The 20174-nt window shown below is 44.5% G+C and overlaps 1 protein-coding gene across 3 annotated transcripts in view; it reads right to left on the bottom strand.

Moving 5' to 3' along the window:
• ccdc142 (coiled-coil domain containing 142) overlaps positions 1–19711 on the bottom strand; it is a 48975-nt gene extending 29264 nt beyond the window's left edge. The window contains exons 1-10 of one of the 3 annotated variants that reach the window (XM_041990607.1): positions 19146–19711; positions 18933–19010; positions 17374–17439; positions 16018–16058; positions 11188–11233; positions 7959–8218; positions 6974–7186; positions 5155–6287; positions 4136–4425; positions 3563–3649 (exon numbers count right to left, since the gene is read on the bottom strand). In XM_041990607.1, the coding sequence (XP_041846541.1) occupies positions 3563–3649; positions 4136–4425; positions 5155–6287; positions 6974–7186; positions 7959–8218; positions 11188–11233; positions 16018–16058; positions 17374–17425 (2122 nt within the window). In that variant the 5' untranslated portion in view covers positions 17426–17439; positions 18933–19010; positions 19146–19711. The remainder of the gene's footprint in view (positions 1–3562; positions 3650–4135; positions 4426–5154; positions 6288–6973; positions 7187–7958; positions 8219–11187; positions 11234–16017; positions 16059–17373; positions 17440–18932; positions 19011–19145) is intronic. The other 2 variants (XM_041990606.1, XM_041990608.1) reach the window with 2 other exon arrangements.
• Between the last annotated feature and the right edge of the window lie 463 nt (positions 19712–20174).

The following is a 20174-nucleotide window of genomic DNA, read 5'->3' as shown; positions in this document are numbered from 1 at the left end:
CTCGCGGTGTATGTCAACGAGAGATGGTGCAACCCGGCGCACGTCTGTGTAAAGGAACAGCTCTGCACCAGGGACATTGAGTTACTCGCTGTGGGTATGCGGCCGTATTACCTCCCGAGGGAGTTTTCACACGTTATACTGTTTAATGTGTACATCCCTCCCTCGGCTGATGCAGCAGCTGCTTGTGAGCTGCTCCACAGCGCAGTGACTCGGATGCAGACTCGCCACCCGCAGTCCCTCCTGCTGATCAGCGGGGATTTCAATCACACCTCGCTCTCTGCCACTCTCCCTACTTTCGTCCAGTACGTGAAGTGCCACACCAGGGAGAACAAGACGCTGGACTTACTGTATGCTAATGTGAAGGACGCATACACCTCCGCCCCCCTCCCCCCGCTTGGACGCTCTGATCACAACCTCGTACATCTGCTCCCTGAATACACACCCAGGGTGAGAAGACAGCTGGCACAGAAGAAGTCTGTGAAAGTGTGGACCGATGAGGCCAATGAGAGACTGAGAGACTGTTTCCAATCCACAGACTGGGAGACACTCTGCAGCTCTCATGGAGAGGACATTGATGGCCTGACCCACTGCATCACGGACTACATCAGCTTCTGTGTGGAGAACACTGTGCCAACCCGGAGGGTGCGGTGTTTCTCCAACAACAAACCCTGGGTGACCCCTGAGCTTAAAGTCCTGCTGAACCAGAAAAAGAGGGCTTTCATTTCAGGGGACAGAGAGGAGCAGAGGAGAGTTCAGCATGAACTCCAGTACAAGATCAGGCGGGCCAAGGACAGCTACAGGAAGAAGCTGGAGGAGCAGCTGGAGCAGAAGAACACACGGGACGTGTGGAGAGGGCTGAAGGAGATCTCTGGATTTGGACAGAGTGGTGCCAGAGGGACAGCTGATGGAGACCAGCGCTGGGCCAATGATTTAAATCTGTTTTTTAACAGATTTGATTCAAACCCCACTCTCCCTGCCCCCCCTCCCCCCTCTTCACACATCCCCAGTCCAGCGTCTACCATCACCTTCCCCCGACCACCTTCATCTTCACCTCCACTTTCACCTACCCCCCATCTCCACTCCACACCAATGGACTCGACCACCAGCCCCCCACTGCCCTCCACCTCCCCCCTCTCCTTTACATCGGCCCAGGTGAGGAGAGAACTGAGGCGGCTGAAGAACAGAAAAGCTGCAGGACCCGACGGCATCAGCCCCAGGCTGCTCAGGACCTGTGCAGACCAGCTCTGTGAGGTGCTCAGGTACATCTTTAACCTGAGCCTCAGCCTGGAGAAGGTCCCTGTCCTGTGGAAGACCTCCTGTGTGGTTCCGGTTCCTAAGATATCACACGCGAAGGAACCGAACCATTACAGACCCGTCGCCTTGACCTCCCACCTGATGAAGACCATGGAGAGGCTCATCCTCGGTCACCTCCGCTCCGTGGTGTGCACCGCGATGGACCCGCTGCAGTTTGCCTACAGGCCAAACATCGGGGTGGATGATGCTGTCATCTACCTACTGCACAGGGCGCTGGCTCACCTGGAGACCGCTGGGAGCGTCGTGAGAGTCATGTTTTTTGACTTCTCCAGTGCGTTTAACACCATCCAGCCGGTGCTGCTGCGGGGGAAGCTGGAAGGAGCTGGTGTGGATGGAAAGCTAGCCGCGTGGACCATCGACTACCTCACCAACCGGCCACAGTACGTGCGTCTGCAGAACTGTGTGTCTGAGGTGGTAGTCTGCAGCACGGGGGCCCCTCAGGGAACAGTGCTCTCACCGTTCCTCTTCACCCTTTACACCTCGGACTTCACCTATAACACCAGCAGCTGTCATCTCCAGAAGTTCTCTGACGACTCAGCCATTGTGGGCTGTGTGTCTGAGGGGAACGAGCTGGAGTACCGGTCAGTCATCAGGGACTTTGTGGACTGGTGTGAGCGCAACCACCTGTGCTTAAACACCAGTAAGACCATGGAGATGGTGATTGACTTCCGGAGAAGGACACTACCCCACACACCGGTGAACATCCAGGGGAAGGAGATTGACCGGGTGGACAGTTTCAAGTACCTGGGTGTTCACCTCAACAATAAACTGGACTGGTCACACCACACAGACGCCCTGTACAAGAAGGGCCAGAGTCGCCTCCACCTCCTGAGGAGACTGAGGTCCTTTGGAGTATGCAGGCCTCTGCTAAGGACATTTTATGACTCTGTGGTAGCCTCTGCTGTCCTCTACGCCGTTGTCTGCTGGGGAGCGAGCAGCACCGACCGGGACAGGAAGAGACTGAACAAGCTGGTCAGGAGGGCCAGCTCTGTCCTGGGCTGCCCGCTGGACTCTGTGGAGGAGGTGGGTGAGAGGAGGATGTTGGCCAAGCTCACATCCATCATGGACAACACCTCTCACCCACTGCACCAGACTGTGGGGGGGCTGAGCAGCTCCTTCAGCAGCAGACTGAGACACCCTCAGTGTAGGAGGGAGCGCTACCGCAGGTCCTTCATCCCCACTGCTGTCAGACTGTACAACTTGTCTGTATAGTCATATTACTGTGTAATATTTATTTATATTTTACTGTGCAATACCCCCCATTATCAATGTCATCATATTCTTCATATCCCACCATCACCATGTAAATATGTATATAGTCTGTGAGGTTGTTGTTATATTTTATTTTATTTTATGTATGGATGTAGTGTGTGTGTGTGTATGTATATATATATATATATATATGTATATATATATATATATATATATATATATAATGTATGTGTGTATGTATGTATGTATGTATGTGTGTATGTATGTATATATATGTATGTATATATATATATATATATCTTTATATTATAACGGTACATATTTTTGCTTTTCTTAGACTTGTAAATAATTTATATTGCACTTTCTTGCTGTGATGCATGTTCACCTTATTTTGCCTCTCTGTACTTTATTCTATAACAAGAGCTGCTGTAACAAGTGAATTTCTCCACTGTGAGATAATAAAGTCTAATCTAATCTAATCTAATCTAATCTATCTATTTATTACCATGTTTTATTTACTTACTGATAGCTCTTGTTTTGTTTGTTTTGTTCATTGCTTACATTCTTGTATTTCATGCACCAAGGTTTGCGAGAACCACAATTTCAATCCTCTGTTTGTCCTTTATGCTGCAGAAATGACAATAAAGTTGACTTTGACTTTGAAATTTCTTAAATATTATAATGCATCTTCTAAGTAGACCAAACAGCAGATTACTCAGTACAACTAAAACTGACTTGGACTTGCAAAGAAGGACTTGTCAACATCTCTGGGTTTTGAACAAGAATACACAATGAATCCTATTGGACTACAGAGTTTTTGTGTTGAATGTTGTCACTCTCTTAAAATAATGTCCTAAAGTTTTTATGACCCTCTGCCACAAAAAAAAAAAAAAAAAAAAAAAAAAGATTTCTTTCAGAGATCTGATTCAGTTTTTTGTGTTTTTAGAAAAACTTGAAAAATGACAGGCAATTATTTTAACAATGTGCTTTCTGACAGATCCCAGAATATTGATCAGTGTCCTGTGTGAGTTCTAACCGGAGTCCCAGTGAGCATGTGCAGAGAAGACCAAGAGATGCAGGCTGAGATCTTCCAGCATGGCTTTACACTCCTTTGAGTACAGACCTACAACAGACAGAAGAACCAGGTACTGTTAGATAGATGACCACCACCAACATTCATTCTGACTTTTTCAACAACTTCTAAACACTTTATGTGTTGCCATGGTGAAATCTGCAGATAGTGCTGCTGCCCAATGTAAAAATGACTTCATATCACATCAGTTTTCACAAAAGTCCAAAATGCTGACAAAGATTCCAATTAAATAAAGAAAATTTGATTATTAATTTATTAATTATGTGTTTCGTATATTTGTAAGTTTTGTTTACAGCATCTTTATTTCAAAAGACTTAAACGTTAGAACTTCCCTGAACGGCGTAATAAAGTAGTTTTCATTCATTATAGTAGCATCACCTCCTGCTCACACACTGGTCAGTACACCTCTACTGTGTGTCAGAAGGATATTTCTCACATGATGATGATGATTTGCATGATGTAATTGCAGCTATGTGGTTGGCTGTTTGGATAACTAGATAACTAGCTATAGATTACCTGTTTCAAAAGTCTGAGTGATCCTGTTCAGGATGTGGAAGCTACTGTGGATGTCCTGCAGGTTGATGCTGCCTGCAGGGTTTCCTGCTCTTGGAATATGCAGTTTCAGCCAAACGGCTTTGCTGCAGAGGATCCACAGCCAACTCCGGTACTGTCCAATCAGATCAGCAAGGAGCAGTGATTGCCCAATGTCCAACCACTGCACAGAGTGAGGCCAACGAACCTCATCTCGCTCCATGGGCACTGGCCTGGTTCTGTCTCTATCCATTGAGACCACCGGAAAACTAGAGCTGAAATACAGGGTAAAATTCTTCATTTCCCTTTATACACAGAAATGAGGAAGAAAAGTCTGGAGACAGTTGGGTGAGACTCCTTTGTTAGTCACAAATACGGGAACCAAACAGACAGTTTAGTTAGTTAGTCGTAGGAATGAGTGAAGCAGCTCTATGAATGAGTAAAGTAGTCCTAGGAATGAGTAACATACTCATTGGAATAACTAAATTAGTCCTAGGAATCCAGAAAGGAAAGTCGAACATAGTCTATGATGGGAAGAGTGAATCCTTCACTATAAATTTTCCTCCATCTCCATGGAAACCAGCAGGACCTTCATGATTCATTTCAAACAAAGACAGAGTCATAGGAGAAACATTAGCAGGGTTTTTAGAGCTGGAATCAAACTTTTCACCACAAACAGCAACAATAAGACATGATTTCTGGTTCTGGCTGCTAGCTCCAGAGTTTCTGTCCCACAGTGATGGGACAGACGTCTTTGTAACCAGCAGAGTCTCTGCTTTCATGTGACTCCTTGTTGTGTGGAGAAATTAGCAGAAGCTCTAAAGTGGACAGAACTGTTCTCATGGTTTTCTTACATTCCCATATAACTGCCTGGGGTTTATTAACATTGTTGAATAACTTTTTAGTTTATTACTAAACTTGTTAAAAGTAGAAGGACCTGGATTCATCTGATCATCAGGAAAATTTTATCTGGTTCAGACTCTCTGAGCCTGACCTGTTCTTACCTGTCACCATCATCCAGCCTTGTCCTTGGATCAGGTTCTGATCCATCCTGCTCACATACTTCCATGTTTTGACATTTGTTCACTGGTACTGCAGCTGGGGGCACTGGTTCAGCTGGTTCTTCTTTTGTGGATTTCTGAGATACCAGAGATGCCAGCAGGTCTTTGGAGGAAACCAGCAGCTGAAGTAAAAGTTCTGCTGAAGAGTGATCCAACTGACTAGCTTGTGGCAGAGGTAGAGCTGAGATATGATGGAAGGTGGAGGAAGTGGAGGTGGTCTGCAGCAGGTTTTCTGAACTCCGTCTTCGTTCCACACAAGGCTGGACTGAGTCCAACATGTCCATGCTGGTCTGACCAGACTGGGAGTGGCATGTTTGGCACTTGCTGATTTTGTCTTTATTGAAACTCAAGGTGCGCTGATGGTTTTTCAGACTAATAGTGTTAAAATGTTGGTCAGGGATGTAAACAGGAGGAGAAATATGGAATGATGCTGTGTTATTGACGGGGACAGGAAGTGAAGTTAGGAAGGTGTGCTGTAGCTGATCCCAGGTCCACTCATATCTCAGTCTGGAGATACTACAGAAGTCCTCAGAGCAGGCTTCATGGCCAGATGAGACCAGACAGACATGATGGCTTAGCTGTTCGACTGCCATGTCTGCATGATGCCCAGCCAGGATGGCCATGAGCACTTTTACTGAGACCACAGACGGCTCATATGTTTTCACCTTCAGAAAACTACTGAAAACAGAGGAATACTGGGTTTGCTGCAGTACCACCATCCTCTGCTGGGAGGCACTGTACTGCACTCGGTGCTCCTCCACTGCCTGGTTGTACAGGTCCAAACCCACAACAACATCCTCCAGGACTTCTCTTGGTACAGAGTCCGGTTCAGCCCGGCCAACAGCAGACAGAACAGCAAACACATACTGCTCCACCAGAACCAGAAGCTGCAGACTGAGCATGCCCAGAGTTTGCTGCATTTCCCTCAACAGCCCTGTCTGCTGGACAACAGCTCGTCTCAGGTACTGATCCGAATGGACTCTGGACAGCAGACACCAACAGTGGCTGAGATGGACCCGGACTTCCTGACACAGAGAACTGAAACTGAGTCCGGAAAAAGGCCAGCTGGAGAGAGCCTAGAAGAGAGGAGAGTTCTGGTTGTAAAGAAGTTCCATGTTTACTGCAAAAATACATCACGTCACGTCATAATACACCTTTTAATCCCAGTATAAACCAGTCTGTAGCAGCTGAAGCTTTAATCCCAGTATAAACCAGTCAGTAGCAGCTGAAGCTTTTAATCCCAGTATAAACCAGTCTGTAGAAGCTGAAGCTTTTAATCCCAGTATAAACCAGTCTGTAGCAGCTGAAGCTTTTAATCCCAGTATAAACCAGTCTGTAGAAGCTGACTGAAGCTTTTAATCCCAGTATAAACCAGTCTGTAGCAGCTGAAGCTTTTAATCCCAGTATAAACCAGTCTGTAGCAGCTGAAGCTTTTAATCCCAGTATAAACCAGTCTGTAGAAGTTGAAGCTTTTAATCCCAGTATAAACCAGTCTGTAGCAGCTGAAGCTTTAATCCCAGTATAAACCAGTCTGTAGCAACTAAAGCTTTTAATCCCAGTATAAACCATAAAATATAAAGCAACATAGTAGTAGAAGAGATAGAACTGATGGACTCTGATGGAGGTTTACGGATTAAATCTGGATATAGTTTAAACCCTCCTCCTACATAGAGTCTCAAACAGAATTTTTGTACTGCTTAGTAATAATAGCGAGGTTAGCACATGACGTTGTCGAACCTTCGGATCTCCATGTTTTCCTGACCTCATGCTGTGAACACGCTAATGTCCTCAGCTGCTGTTTCACTCTGGACACACAAGCTGCTGTCAGACGGACCCTCCGGGAATATTCATGCACAAAGAGAAGCAGGGATCGCTGCTCCAGAAGCTGCCACAGAGCTCCATACTGCCTCTGAAAGAACGGGGAGGCAGGCAGGACGAGAACAACACCGTCAGCTGGAAGGCCCTTAACACACACCTGGTGGAAAGGGTCAGAAAAGTAGAAAATGGAAACTGTATTTCTTTTCAGAGGTTAGAGGAGCTCACAACTGACAACACTTTCCACTGACTGATAGTCTGACTTCTCTCCAACCGTCTACATCACTGCAGCATTTAGAAATAACCAATCATTTTGGCTATTTCAAATTAATAAAGCTAATAATAATATGTTACTGGCTGATTAACTGGCATAGTTAAAAAATATAATAACTGAAGCTGATAATGTAATAACACATAAATAAAACTGCATTTAACCAATTTTTGTGCATCAAAAACAGATATGATTAGATTATTGGCCATTTTTTCTGTTATTAGGTTTTTGGCTGTATTTCGATGTAAAAATAATTTCCCTGTGGTGGAACAATAAAAAAGGAAAAGTTGCTCTGTCATGAATAAATCACTGAAAGATGTGAGTAAGAACATTTTTCATGGAAAAGAGTTGGAAAGTTTGGGAATGCTGGTATCAGAGGACAGTGGACCCACCTGCCAGCACTAAGAATAAGAATAAAAACCTTTACTGGTGGGGAAACTGCTTTGGTGCAACCGAACAGGTGCAGGAAGCAGAAGCACACAGGTGATATTAAAAAGAACACACACGTGTGGTGTGTAGAAGCACTGGGGTCCTCATATTAAATATACCATAAAACAGACACTGCAGGAAAGAAAACCTCATCTTTATCATCTGCTGGAACAATGATGATCACTGGGAGAAGATAATCTGTTGAGGTGATCGCAAACATCCTGGAACCCACCTGGGGAGACCCTGTTGATGCCCCACCCAGCAGCTGCCACTGGAAGGCCACGGCCAGCAGAGACTGCTGCAAACGCTGCAGACGGGCAGAGGATCGGGACACGAGGTTATGGGCCACCACGAAGTTCTCCTCTTCTTCATCCTGGCTGTGGTGGAACAGCCACTTCAGACTAGGGTTGAAGGTGTTCCTCAGTAAACTCTCAGCACGCTGCAGGGACCGGCAGATGGACCTCTGAGACCAGTTTCCTGAGGGGTGGAAGTCTTTAACATAAAAGAGAAAAGTAATCAGAATGTTTTACTTCCTGTCAGCAAAACTCTAAAAGATGCCGTTTTTTCTTTTGTTAAAACACTGCAGAGGAAGGAAGGAAGGATCAAAGCGGCATTTCCACCATATTCCAAGTCTCCAGCAAACAAAGATTTTCTGTCCCCAGATGTTCGGCTACCTTCACACTGCAGGCAAATTTTCTGTCCATATTTGACTTATATCTTATTTTTTAGGACAGTTTGAACATCAGAAATCAAAATTTTTTAATCCAACCCAGGCCAATTTTATTTGTGGTACTAAGTTCGATCCACATCTGGTCTTTTCACCGTGACCTCGGTCTAGGGCTGTATAATATATCCAACTTCAATTTCAATATTGGTTCCTAACAATCCAACATACAGGCAAACACCTCGAGTAGGTTCTCCGCTATTCCTGTGGACACCATTGCCAACTTAGTGACTCTGTGGTTATATTTAGCGAGTATTCTGGCCCTTCTAGCAACTCCTAAATAAATCAAATCTGGTGACTATGTTGACGCCGGCACATGTGTTTCCTGCATTTTTAAGACTGGAAGCCTTAATCCAGAATGGAAGGGCTGACCTGCTGGGACTGGGGAAAAACTATGTTTTTCTGCATTGTTTTTCTGCTACAGTGTGAGGCAGGTTGTATTTAACCCAAACTGCAGTGAACTACAGAGGCCCTCACCATGCCCCTTCTGTGGCCCTGGAGAAAGCTAACCCTCACAGACCAGTTCTGTCCAGTCTCCTCCTTGCCAGTGACAGGTCTCTTGCCAACAAACTGGAGGAAATTCATCTTAGGATCGTCTCACATGAGACTGACAGCTGTGGCAATCTTCACTGTGACCTGGCTGGACAACAATATCCCCAACATAGCAGTGGAGCTAGCGGGGCCCTCTCTGTTCCGTGCCGACCAGACTGCTGCTTCGGGTAAGACCAAAAGCAGAGGTTTGGCCCTGTACGTCCACAACTCATGGTGTACAGCTATGAACATTATCGGAACCTTCTGCTCCCCCAACCTGGAATATCTGGCAGTGAAGTGCAGACTGTTTAAACTGGTTAGAGAACTCAGCTCAGTCCAGGGGCCTCATTTATCAAACCGTGCGTAGCAAAACATACTACAGGTGGCGTCTGCGGCACAAAAAGGAAATGTGGCGCACTTCAACTGTCAGATTTATAAAAGCGTGTGCATGCACATCCCACGTTACGTTTATGAATCAGAATCACTAAAGTGGGCACATTTAAGAGAACAACTTCGCACGCCCACATGGTGGCTATAAATGGTCAGGTGGAAGCCTATAATAAATATTCATCACATCATTTGTATGATGCTCGGGAGGGAAGAAGTGGAATTTTTCAGCGTGTGAGACAGAGATCCTGATGGACCACATTGACAAACATAAAAATGTTTCATTGGTGGGCATGGCGTGGGCATTATTTGTGTCAGAAAGGTAGATCATGGTGGCTGTGATGATGGCTGGGGACTTTAACCACGTGGAATTACAATCTGTCCTCCCCACATTCCACAAATTCATAAAATTTCCAACAAGAGACTTTAATAAACTGGGGAAAGTGTACAGTAACATTCCAGGAGCATACAAGGCTGCAGCAGCTGCTCACCTCGGGATGTCAGATCGTATTTCTTGGAGTTGATCCCTGCCAACAGACCTCTGATCTGCAGGACCAAACCCACCACCAGAACCATTCAGGTCTGGACTGAGGAGGCTTCCTCAGCTTTACAGGGCTGCTTTGAGCATGCAGACTCGGGAGGGATCAAAGAGGACGCTGATCTGGTGGACTACATGCCATCTGTGCTGTCCTATGTTCACTTCTGCTCTGATGCTGTCCTACCCACAAAGACAATCCCGGTTTCCTCCAACCAAAAGCCATGGGTGGACTGCACAGTTCCGTCCCTGCTACAAGCTGGGATGCAGTCTACAGAGCAGGAGACAAACTGGCTTATAGCAAGGCCCACAAAGAACTGAAAAAGGGCATCCAGTTGGCAGAACTCAGGTACAAGCAGCATACTGAGGAGCACTTCAGTGACAACAACACATGTAACATGTGGAAAGCCATCAAGACCATCATAGAGTCCGGCAGCTGCCTCACACCTGGAACAGCTTCTTCCACGCTTCGACTCTCTAGGTAGCAGAAGTACTGTTCACCCTCCACAGCCAGAGGCAGCATCAGCCTCTTACCCTGCAGCCAAGTCACCTCCCCCTGAGGAGGATCCACATCAGCAAGTGACTGACTGACTGATCCAGATCAGGTGTCAGGTCGGACACTAAAATCGTGTGCAGACCAACTGGCACAGTGGTTCCCAAACTTTTTCTGCAGGGCCCCCCTTTTCATAAAAAAAAAAAAATGTCATCCCACTACCACATGCACCCCGATGCTTACAAAGAAGCATTCGAAGAAAGGTGCCACAAAATAGTCTTTAGTTTATCGGTTGCTACTTCATTAACTCTAGTTAAAACCACGTCAGATCAGATCAGTGTGAGGCATTTAAACTCGGAAACTCTGCAAGCTGCTTCAGGTGAGTTGAGCTGTTGATGCGATGGATGCTACTTTAGTAAAACAACTCTGCTATATAAATGAGATGAGATGAGACGTCCCCAAGTGGTGTTTATATTTGTTTGGCTTCATACTGTCAGGTGCTAACAAATTTGTTATGTTTTATGGGTTTCTTAATGAAAAACTTTTTTTATTTTTATTATCATTTATTGGCACATCAACTGGTGTATTGAGCCATTGTTATATTTCTGTATTTATTTATAATTTTGTTACTTTTGGGCCTCCATACTTTAGAGATAACAGCAGGTGTAATAAATGTAGCTTGTTCGTCGCTTTGGGGGCAAGGCTAGCCAAGCCACCTAGACACACTAAACCACCCTCAGCCAGGACACCAATAGAAGCCAAAGTTACTGAGAGTAAAGAAACAATCATACCGTTTGTGCTCAGCTCATCCGTAACCAGGCAGGAACTGCATTTCATCTAAAAGACAAAAAAATAAATGATTCAGCTTTTCACCAACATGCTGCTATAAAAGCTCCTTCCAAGGCGAGTAGAGGAGAGCAGGCGGGGGCCAGCTGATTGTTGTACAGGCACATTCATGAGAAAGTATAACAGACGGCCTTCAACAAATTAATTTTTGTTGTGTATTTAGTTACTATTCCACAACGCTAGGTGGCGCTGTTGAATGAATGTTCCCATACTGTGTGAGAAAAAGAGAAGATGACTGGTGGAGTTCATGCTGGAGTCTGGTCTCTTGATTCTTCTTGCTTTCTACTAACTGCACAACAGATTTACTGTATAATTAAATATGTCATATTAATCCCTTCCTCTGCATTCACTGGCACGATCATATGAATGAATGCTGAAGGTATGAATGTTGACACATTGCTGCATGTCTGAGTATTGCATGTATGTGTATATGAATGAATGAATGAAAAATACTTTATTAATCCCAAAGGGAAATTCAATATTGTAGTAGTAGTAATTTTTTAGTAAAACAATCACATTAATTAACTAGAAAATTTCAAAGAAATTTTGATGGGTGCCAATGCGCCGGTCGCCCCGCCGCCCCCCTGGCGTGCCGGCCGCGCTGCCGCCGCGAGGGAGCTAGCCGGCGCGAGGGAGACGGCGCGACACGGAGGCAAATGCGCCCGTGAATGCCATGCCGGTAAATATCCCGTACGGCCACCAGGTGGCGCCGCAGTCGCCGCGCGTGCACGAGCGCGCTCGGATCGGGTGTCAGATGAAAACTGCCAAATATCAGCGTGATCGGAAAATCTGCAGAAATCAGGCGGCCACTAGGTGGCGCTGTAGTCATTGTACTTGTACAAACATGGTTAGATAGGGACTTTTAATAAAACTGCCAATTTTGAAGTTCTTTGCTCAACCCAGTCCAGAGTTAGAGTCACTACATGTTTCAAGGGGGGGGCATCTAGATGTGTCCAGGATGAAAAGTGACAGAGAAAAAAAAAGGTTAATCTCTGCATGATTGCAAAATCTGCAGACTGACAGTTATGAAAGGGCTAAACAGTGGCAATCTGCAGAATGACAGCAGCTGAGAGTGTTTCCATGGTAACGAAGCCCCCACCCTTTCCCCCCGACAGGGAGCAGACAGCCACACATGTAGGGGCTCAGGTTACACACACTCACACAGAGCCAGGCTGCTGTAGAGCACAGGGAAATCACTGTCAGCAAGCCTCCGAACTTCTTGCTGCTGACAGCAAACCGTAATACATATGAAAATAATTCTTTCACCGTTGCGTGCAGGAGGCTTTGAGGAACAAGAGGATATAAGTCTTGTCACTGTACTGCAAACAGAACTTAAATGGCAGCAGTTTGAAAAATGGCTGCATCCCAGCAGAGTCAATGGGGATTTTGCATGGAGAGAAAACTTTGTGTCTTTCCAAGCTCTGTAGCTCCAAAGCTGTACGTCCTAGCCCAAAATGAGCTCCTGATAAATTGAAGCCAACAAAAAAACCTACGTTTTGATGTAAAAATTGTGTCTGTAGAGCAAAAACTCTGGCCGTGAGAGAACTTTGTTTAAGCATGTGTTTTTGAAGCAAAAGCCAATGGGAATTTTGCATGGGGAGACAGGACTTTGGGTCTTTCTGAGGCTCATAGCTCCAAATCTGTACGTCCTAGCCCAAAATGAGCTCCTGATAAATTGAAGCCAACAAAAAAACCTACGTTTTGATGTAAAAATTGTGTCTGTAGAGCAAAAACTCTGGCCGTGAGAGAACTTTGTTTAAGCATGTGTTTTTTAAGCAAAAGCCAATGGGGATTTTGCATGGGGAGAAAAGACTTTGGGTCTTTCTGAGCCTCATAGCACCAAATCTGTACGTCCTAGCCCAAAATGAGCTCCTGATAAATTGAAGCCAACAAAAAAACCTACGTTTTGATGTAAAAATTGTTTCTGTAGAGCAAAAACTGTGGCCGTGAGAGAACTTTGTTTAAGCATGTCTTTTTGAAGCAAAAGCTTGAGTGGACCAGAGTGGAGCAAAGGGAGAGGATTTTGGCACTTTTTGCTAAAACTTAAACAGTGATTGTGAACAAACTGTTAGAGATATGAAAATGCCCTTCAGACCAGTGATAGATTTATCCTTCGTGACCCGTTTAAACTTTGAATGGTGTTTCTAGGTGAATGCATGGCTGACCTGTAGGCTTCCAAATTGACCTATGTTTTTGGGCTGATCTGACCCAAATCCCATTCATTCCTATGGGACCGAAAATCGCGGTTTATTGCGATTTACTCGAGAACCGCCAGACTTTTGTACAAGAAAAGTCATAGCACACATGTCCCGATCGAGACGCACAGATTGATGTAACTTTTGTGGGGGTAGAGTGAAAGCTGTAGGAGGAGATAGCCGCCAAAGTTTGGAGCGGAAACGGAAAGCGGAATAATAAGCAGAATATACGCAGAGCGATAGTAATATGTTGCCAATGCCTTACAGCATTGGCACCCATAATTAAGGGCTTTGTTCTTCAGCCTGATAGCTGCTGGAAGGAAGGATCTTCTGTATCTCTCTGTCTTGCATCGGACTTGAACAAGCCTCCCACTGAACACACTCTGTTGTTTCGTCACGGCGTTGTGTAGAGGGTGTGAAGGATCTTCCATTATCTTCGTCAGCTTGTACAGAATTCTTTTTTTGATGATCAACTCCAGCGGCTCCAGAGTTACTCCAAGCACAGAACCGGCTTTCTTGATCAGTTTGTTAATTCTTTTCAAGTCTCTGGTTCTGATGCCGCTGCCCCAGCAGATTGCTGCAAAGCTGATTGCACTTTCAACAACAGACCTGTAGAACATTTGCAACATTTTGGTGCAGACGTTAAAAGATCTCAGCTTCCTTAAGAAGTAGAGTCTGCTCTGACCTTTCTTGTAAATGTACTCAGTGTTGCTTTTCCACTCAAGTCTGTTGTCCAGCTGAACTCCAAGGTACTTGTATTCCTCCACCACCTCCACCTCCTCTCCCATGATGGAAACACTTCTATGTGTGTTCTTGTTCCTCCTGAAGTCAACAATCATCTCCTTTGTTTTCTTGGTATTCAAGATGAGATGATTGTCACCGCACCATTTCACAAACTGACCGACCAGTTCTCTGTACTCTGCTTCTTGTCCATCATTGATACACCCAACAACTGCTGAGTCATCAGAGTATTTCTGCAGATGACAGAACTCAGAGTTGTACTGGAAGTCTGAGGTGTACAGCGTGAATAGAAATGGTGAAAGTACAGTCCCTTGTGGTGTTCCAGTGCAGCTGACCACCATCTCAGACACACAACCTTTCAGTCTCACAAACTGTGGTCTGTTTGTGAGGTAGTCGTAAATCCAGGTGGTTGTGGAGGGATCCACCTGGAATTTCTGCAGCTTCTCACACAGCAGAGCAGGCTGAATCGTATTAAAAGCACTTGAGAAATCAAAGAACATGACCCTCAAAGTGCTGCCTGACTGGTCCAGATGAGAGTGGGCTCTCTGAAGCAGGTATATGATTGCATCTTCAACCCCAAGCCCATTACGGTATGCAAACTGTAATGGGTCCTGAAAGGTGTTCACCTGCTTGCTGAGGTGAGCCAGTAAGAGTCTCTCCAGAACTTTCATGACGTGAGATGTCAGGGCGACTGGTCTGTAGTCTTTTGGTTCAGCTGGTTGTGGTTTTTTAGGCACTGGAACAAGGCAGGATGTTTTCCACAGCACCGGGATTCTTTTCTGGCTCAGGCTGGTGTTGAACAGGTGCTGGAGAATCGGACATAGCTGTTTTGAGCAGGTCTTGAGAACTCTGGGACTGACACCATCTGGACCTGCAGCCTTGTTCTGGTTCAGTTTCACCAGTTGTTGCATGACTTGGTTACAGGAGACAGACAGAGTGGAGGTGGAGGCAGAGGAGGTTTCAGGAAGTCCTGATGTGGAGGGAGATGAGGTTGTGTCCAGGTCCTTGACTGAGCTGCAGGGTGACAGAGTGGAGGTGTGACAGGAAAGCTGTGGGCTCATGGAGGGTGTGTGGCTAGTTGGGGTTGAAGCAGGAGGTGAGCTAAACCTATTGAAGAACATGTTCAGTTCATTCGCTCTGTCCAGACCTCCATCAGTCTGATCCTCCTTTATCCCGAAGCCAGTGATCTTCTTCATTCCTGACCACACATCCCTCACATTGTTTTTCTGAAGCTTACTTTCCAACTTCTTCCTGTAGTCCTTCTTGCACTATATGTGTGTATATATGTAAATATGTATGTGTGTATATATATATATATATATATATATATACATATTTTATCATTTTAGTGATTCTGCGTGTGTGATATGTATGTGTGTGTGTGTGTGTGTGTGTGTGTGTGTGTGTGTGTGTGTGTGTGTGTGTGTGTGTGTGTGTATATATATATATGTATATATATTTACCATTTTAGTAATTCTGCGCATGTGTGCGTTCATAACGTGTTTTTATAATATTTTATTAGTTACCAGGTAGCCTTGTAAGATCTGGCCAGGGACAATGGCTGAAAATTAGCCTTTTGGCTAACCCTGGCATATTTACACTGATTTTATCTTTGTTTCTTAATATGTGCTGTCCCTGTTAAATAAAATAAATAAAAAAATATATATATTTTAGAATTCATTTATATTTACTAGGCATTACTCTGACTCTATTTTTGTTGTACATTCTTGTATCATAACAATAAGCTGGTCCCCCAGCTAAACCCAACACAGCTGGTCCACGCTGTCTGAGACTGATTCAGACAGATTAAACATTTAAATGTAAAATTTAAACACCAACCTGCTGCTGTTCTGGACACATGGACTCCTGGTTCTTCTCATCTGAAACAGACACAAACATGTAAACGGAGATCTATCTATCCATCTGAACGCCTGGTGTTAGGCCACCTGAAGTCCCTCACAGGAACCTGCTGGACCCCTTGCAGCGGGAAAATAGGTCAGTGGATGATGTTAACATGGGATGTCTGAAGGTTGCAGACGACACCACCATCATCGGTCTTATCCAGGATGGTGACGAGTCTGCACATCGACAGCAAGTGGATCAGCTGGAGGTCTGGTGCAGTCAGAACAATCTGGAGCTGAACACGCCGAAGATGGTAGAGATAACCCGTGTCCATTGTCGAGAGCTTCACATTCCTGGGCCCGATCATCTCTCAGGGTCTGAAGTGGGACCAAACATCAGCTCCATCTTCCAGAAGGCCCAGCAGCAAATGTACTTCCTGCTCCTCAGGAACCACAGACTGTCCCGCGAGCTGCTGCTGCAGGTCTGTACAGCAGTCATGGAGTCTGTCCTGTGCTCACAAGTTTCATTTTATACCTCTACTGCATCTACTGTATACAGGGAATATTGATCTGATATTTGTAGTTGTAATTTGCATATATTGCTCTGTATACAGTAGACACCGGTCTGGTTTATTACTTTCTACTTAATTTATTCCTTTACTTTTCTTATTACTTTTTACTCATCCTAATATCTATCTATCTATCTATCTATCTATCTATCTATCTATCTATCTATCTATCTATCTATCTATCTATCTATCTATCTATCTATCTATCAGCTGTGGCTATCTATTGATTGAACATAGCTATGTTCTTTAGTGAAGATCATCTGTCTTCATTTCCTCTTCCTGGTCCACTAACACCCTGCTTCTACAGAGCTTTCTGCAGCTCCTCCTCCACAAAAACAGAGCGAAGCCTGGAAACTGATCTACTCAGAAACACTTTGATGATGGAAGCTTCTGGTCCAGTTTCTGGACTGGTTCAAAACTTGTAGACAGTTTCTCTTTTTTCAGGCCTCTGTGGCTTGGTTCTGATCCAGAGTTACAGATCAACAAAGAAACAACCAGAACCAGAGCTGGTTTGTTGCTCAGTTCCTCTTCTTGTCCATCCAACTGTGGGTCGGACTCTGCCAGGGGAACCGGGACCTGATGGAGTCCAGTCCCCCTGACAGGTCCAGAACAATATGAATCCAGAACAAATCCACATCTCTGGTCTGGACTGATGTGGATTCTGGTTTGACAGCAGAACTGATAGAAGGCTGTGAGACTGAACACTGACAGCAAAGCTGAAATTTCTGGACCAGCAACACCACGCTAACCGGGTCACCTGACCCACATCTTGATGAGTACATCACCTCTAGGTTCTTCTCCCGGATCCTTGGTGGCCTCTGCGTTGTTCTGATCCATCCCAGATGTAGAAACTGAAGAGGAACAGACAGCAGGTCAGCGGTGGTCGCCTCTATCATCAGATTACTTCACACTGGTTTAAATCCACCAGCTGTTCACTGGAACTATCAGGTTAGTTAGTTTAGTTACAAACTTAAGGCCAGTTCTTAAGTGGTTAGTTAGGATCACTTAGAATTGGTTATGGTTAAGTAAAGTCAGTCAGACTCGTTTAACTTTAATTAACGTCAGAGTTAGTTAAGGTTAGTAAAAGTGAGAGTCAGGGCTGGTTTAGATTAGTTAGAGTTGGTTAAGGAGTTGAGAACGGGTCTACTCAATTTCAGTCCTACATGGTCTGCAGTCCTGCAGGTTTTCAGGTTTCCCTGCTCCAACACACCTGACTTAAATTAAATGGATCCAACCGCCTATGAACTTCTGCACAATGACTCATTAATCTCTGAGTCAGGTCTGTTGGAGCAGGTACACAGTGAAAACCTGCAGGACAGCGGGGTGGGCCCCAGGGAGTGGCACAGATAGGCTAAATAAAACGTATATTCTGTTTCACAGCTAACAAAACATGGACAAATTTGTGAAAACACCAATGGGTGAAAGATTATAAATCAACAACAAAGGTTTCAACTACTACAAAAACGCATATCTAGCCCTGCACTTGACCGGGTAATGGTCTAGTAATGGTAATGGTATGTCGCCAAATATCAGCAATTGACAGTATGAAGCTAAAGAAGTTATAACGCTACTTGAGGATGTCTCATCATGAACACAAAGAAAAGCCTGTTGATTACTTTAGAAATAAATTACTCAACTGTCGTAGAGCAGTGTTGTTATACTAAAGCAGCACCCGTCTCATTGAAAACTCACCTGAAACAGTTTGCAGAGTTTCGTGGTTTAAACGCTCAGCGCTGTAGCCGAGGAACTGATTCCTTCTGCCACTGACATGGTTTAAACTATAGTAAACGGAGTAGCAGCCAATAAACTAAAGACTGTTTCATGGCACATTTCTTAGTACATTTCTTTGTAAGCATCGGGATGCATGTGGTAGCGGGATCGGGGGTCTTGACCTTGTTCGAGTTAGTCAGGATTAGTGTGACTTCAGATCTCTGATGTGGTCAAACATCCACCTAAACAGCTCCCAGCACCCCTTTCATCCACTGCTTTCAACCCACAGACACAAGTTGAACTCTTTTTGTTTATTTTGTTTATTCGGTCGCTGTTTTACACATTTTCATCTGCCTGAATAGTGGATCAACTCCACCAGCACAGACATGAAAGTCCTGCTGGATGGAACCAGACTAAACCTAAACTAGTTTAACTAAAGTCCAGTGAAATGAGTCAGTCTGGTTCTAATCTATATGGTTTGGCTGCATTCATGTTAATGTGGACCAGGACAAGGACGGTCCAGTTGAGCCATAACAGACAATGTCTGACGGCAGGAAACTTCTAAAGCTCCAAAACCAGATTTAACTCAATAAAAACAATAAACATTAATTTATAGAATTTATAGAATAGAAACGTGTTATCTGGTCTGAATGATCAACCTGGGATCTGGCTCTGAACCTGATAACACCAACTGTATGAAATCAGCTGTTTCCTACAACAGAAATGAGACACGCGCACACATTTCGTCTCTTCCGGTTTGTCAGCTGTTTCGTTGCTAACAGCAACCAGGACGCTTCGTTACGTTTATCAATTAAAACAAACATATGACGTCAGATTTCAATCTTACTCAGTGAGGAAGACGATGCCTATTCACGCAACATCCAAACATCTCCAGCTGAATTCATCCGACTGTCTGATGATGAAGACTGAACCTTCATCTTCCTTCCCACATGTATGTCCTGCCCAGCTCGGTCACTGCGTTCATCCGCAGCTTCTCTGATGTTTCCTCACTGGACCATCGTCTTCTTCTCACCTGAGAGGTTCCATTAATCCGTTTCTGCACGAAAACAGGCTTTAATTGACCGGAAACCGGAACAACACGTCAGAGATTACCAGCCATTCAGGAGAGGTTGCCTCCCCCGCTGTCGCTCCCTCTCTCTCCCTCTCTCTCCCTCTCTCTCGCTCTTCTTCTTCCTCTTGTCTAGTTTTATGGCGGTTGGCTCATTCCCGCCTCCTGCTGGGTTCAAGCAACCTTGCCTTTAAGTTCGTGTGGAATCTGTGCTGTGACTTATAAAAACGTATAAAACCATGCATGCACACCTCCAAACAATTTCCCCTTATAAATCACAGACTACATCCCTCCCTGAACACGCTCAAACCAGCTATAAATAATCCATGCAAAGCAGGACATGAAGGTCATATGAAGAAGCTGCTGAGTAAAGTGGGAACCATGGCAACAAACCGGAAAAAAAAAAATAAAGAAAAAAATCTTCCCATAAGAAAAAGAAGGAAACTGAGAATTTCAGAGTTAGAACTCATAATTAACCCTTCGAGGCATAGTGTCCACTACAGAGGGCACATATTTAAAGGCTGTTTTTAAATGTATGCATGGGTGTGGACTGTACATTAGCAACTTCATTGGACATTAGTGAGCCACGTATGAAGAATAAATAGATTTGATATAGTATATATACATACGTAGTAATTACCATGTTTGCCTCAGTGATAAACAGGACAAGAAAATTATCCACGTGTTTTTAAAGAAAATTTATATTATGTTAATATGACAAGATATTATTTTATAAATATTTTAATAGATCAAATAGAAAAATCAATACACTGAGTAAAAGTTAAAATAAGATTAAAAAACAGAAAA

Source organism: Melanotaenia boesemani, chromosome 7 (genome assembly GCF_017639745.1).
Source record: "Melanotaenia boesemani isolate fMelBoe1 chromosome 7, fMelBoe1.pri, whole genome shotgun sequence".
Lineage (NCBI taxonomy): Eukaryota > Metazoa > Chordata > Actinopteri > Atheriniformes > Melanotaeniidae > Melanotaenia > Melanotaenia boesemani.
The sequence above is the reverse complement of the archived record's forward strand: the minus strand, read 5'-3'. Positions and strand labels throughout refer to the sequence as shown.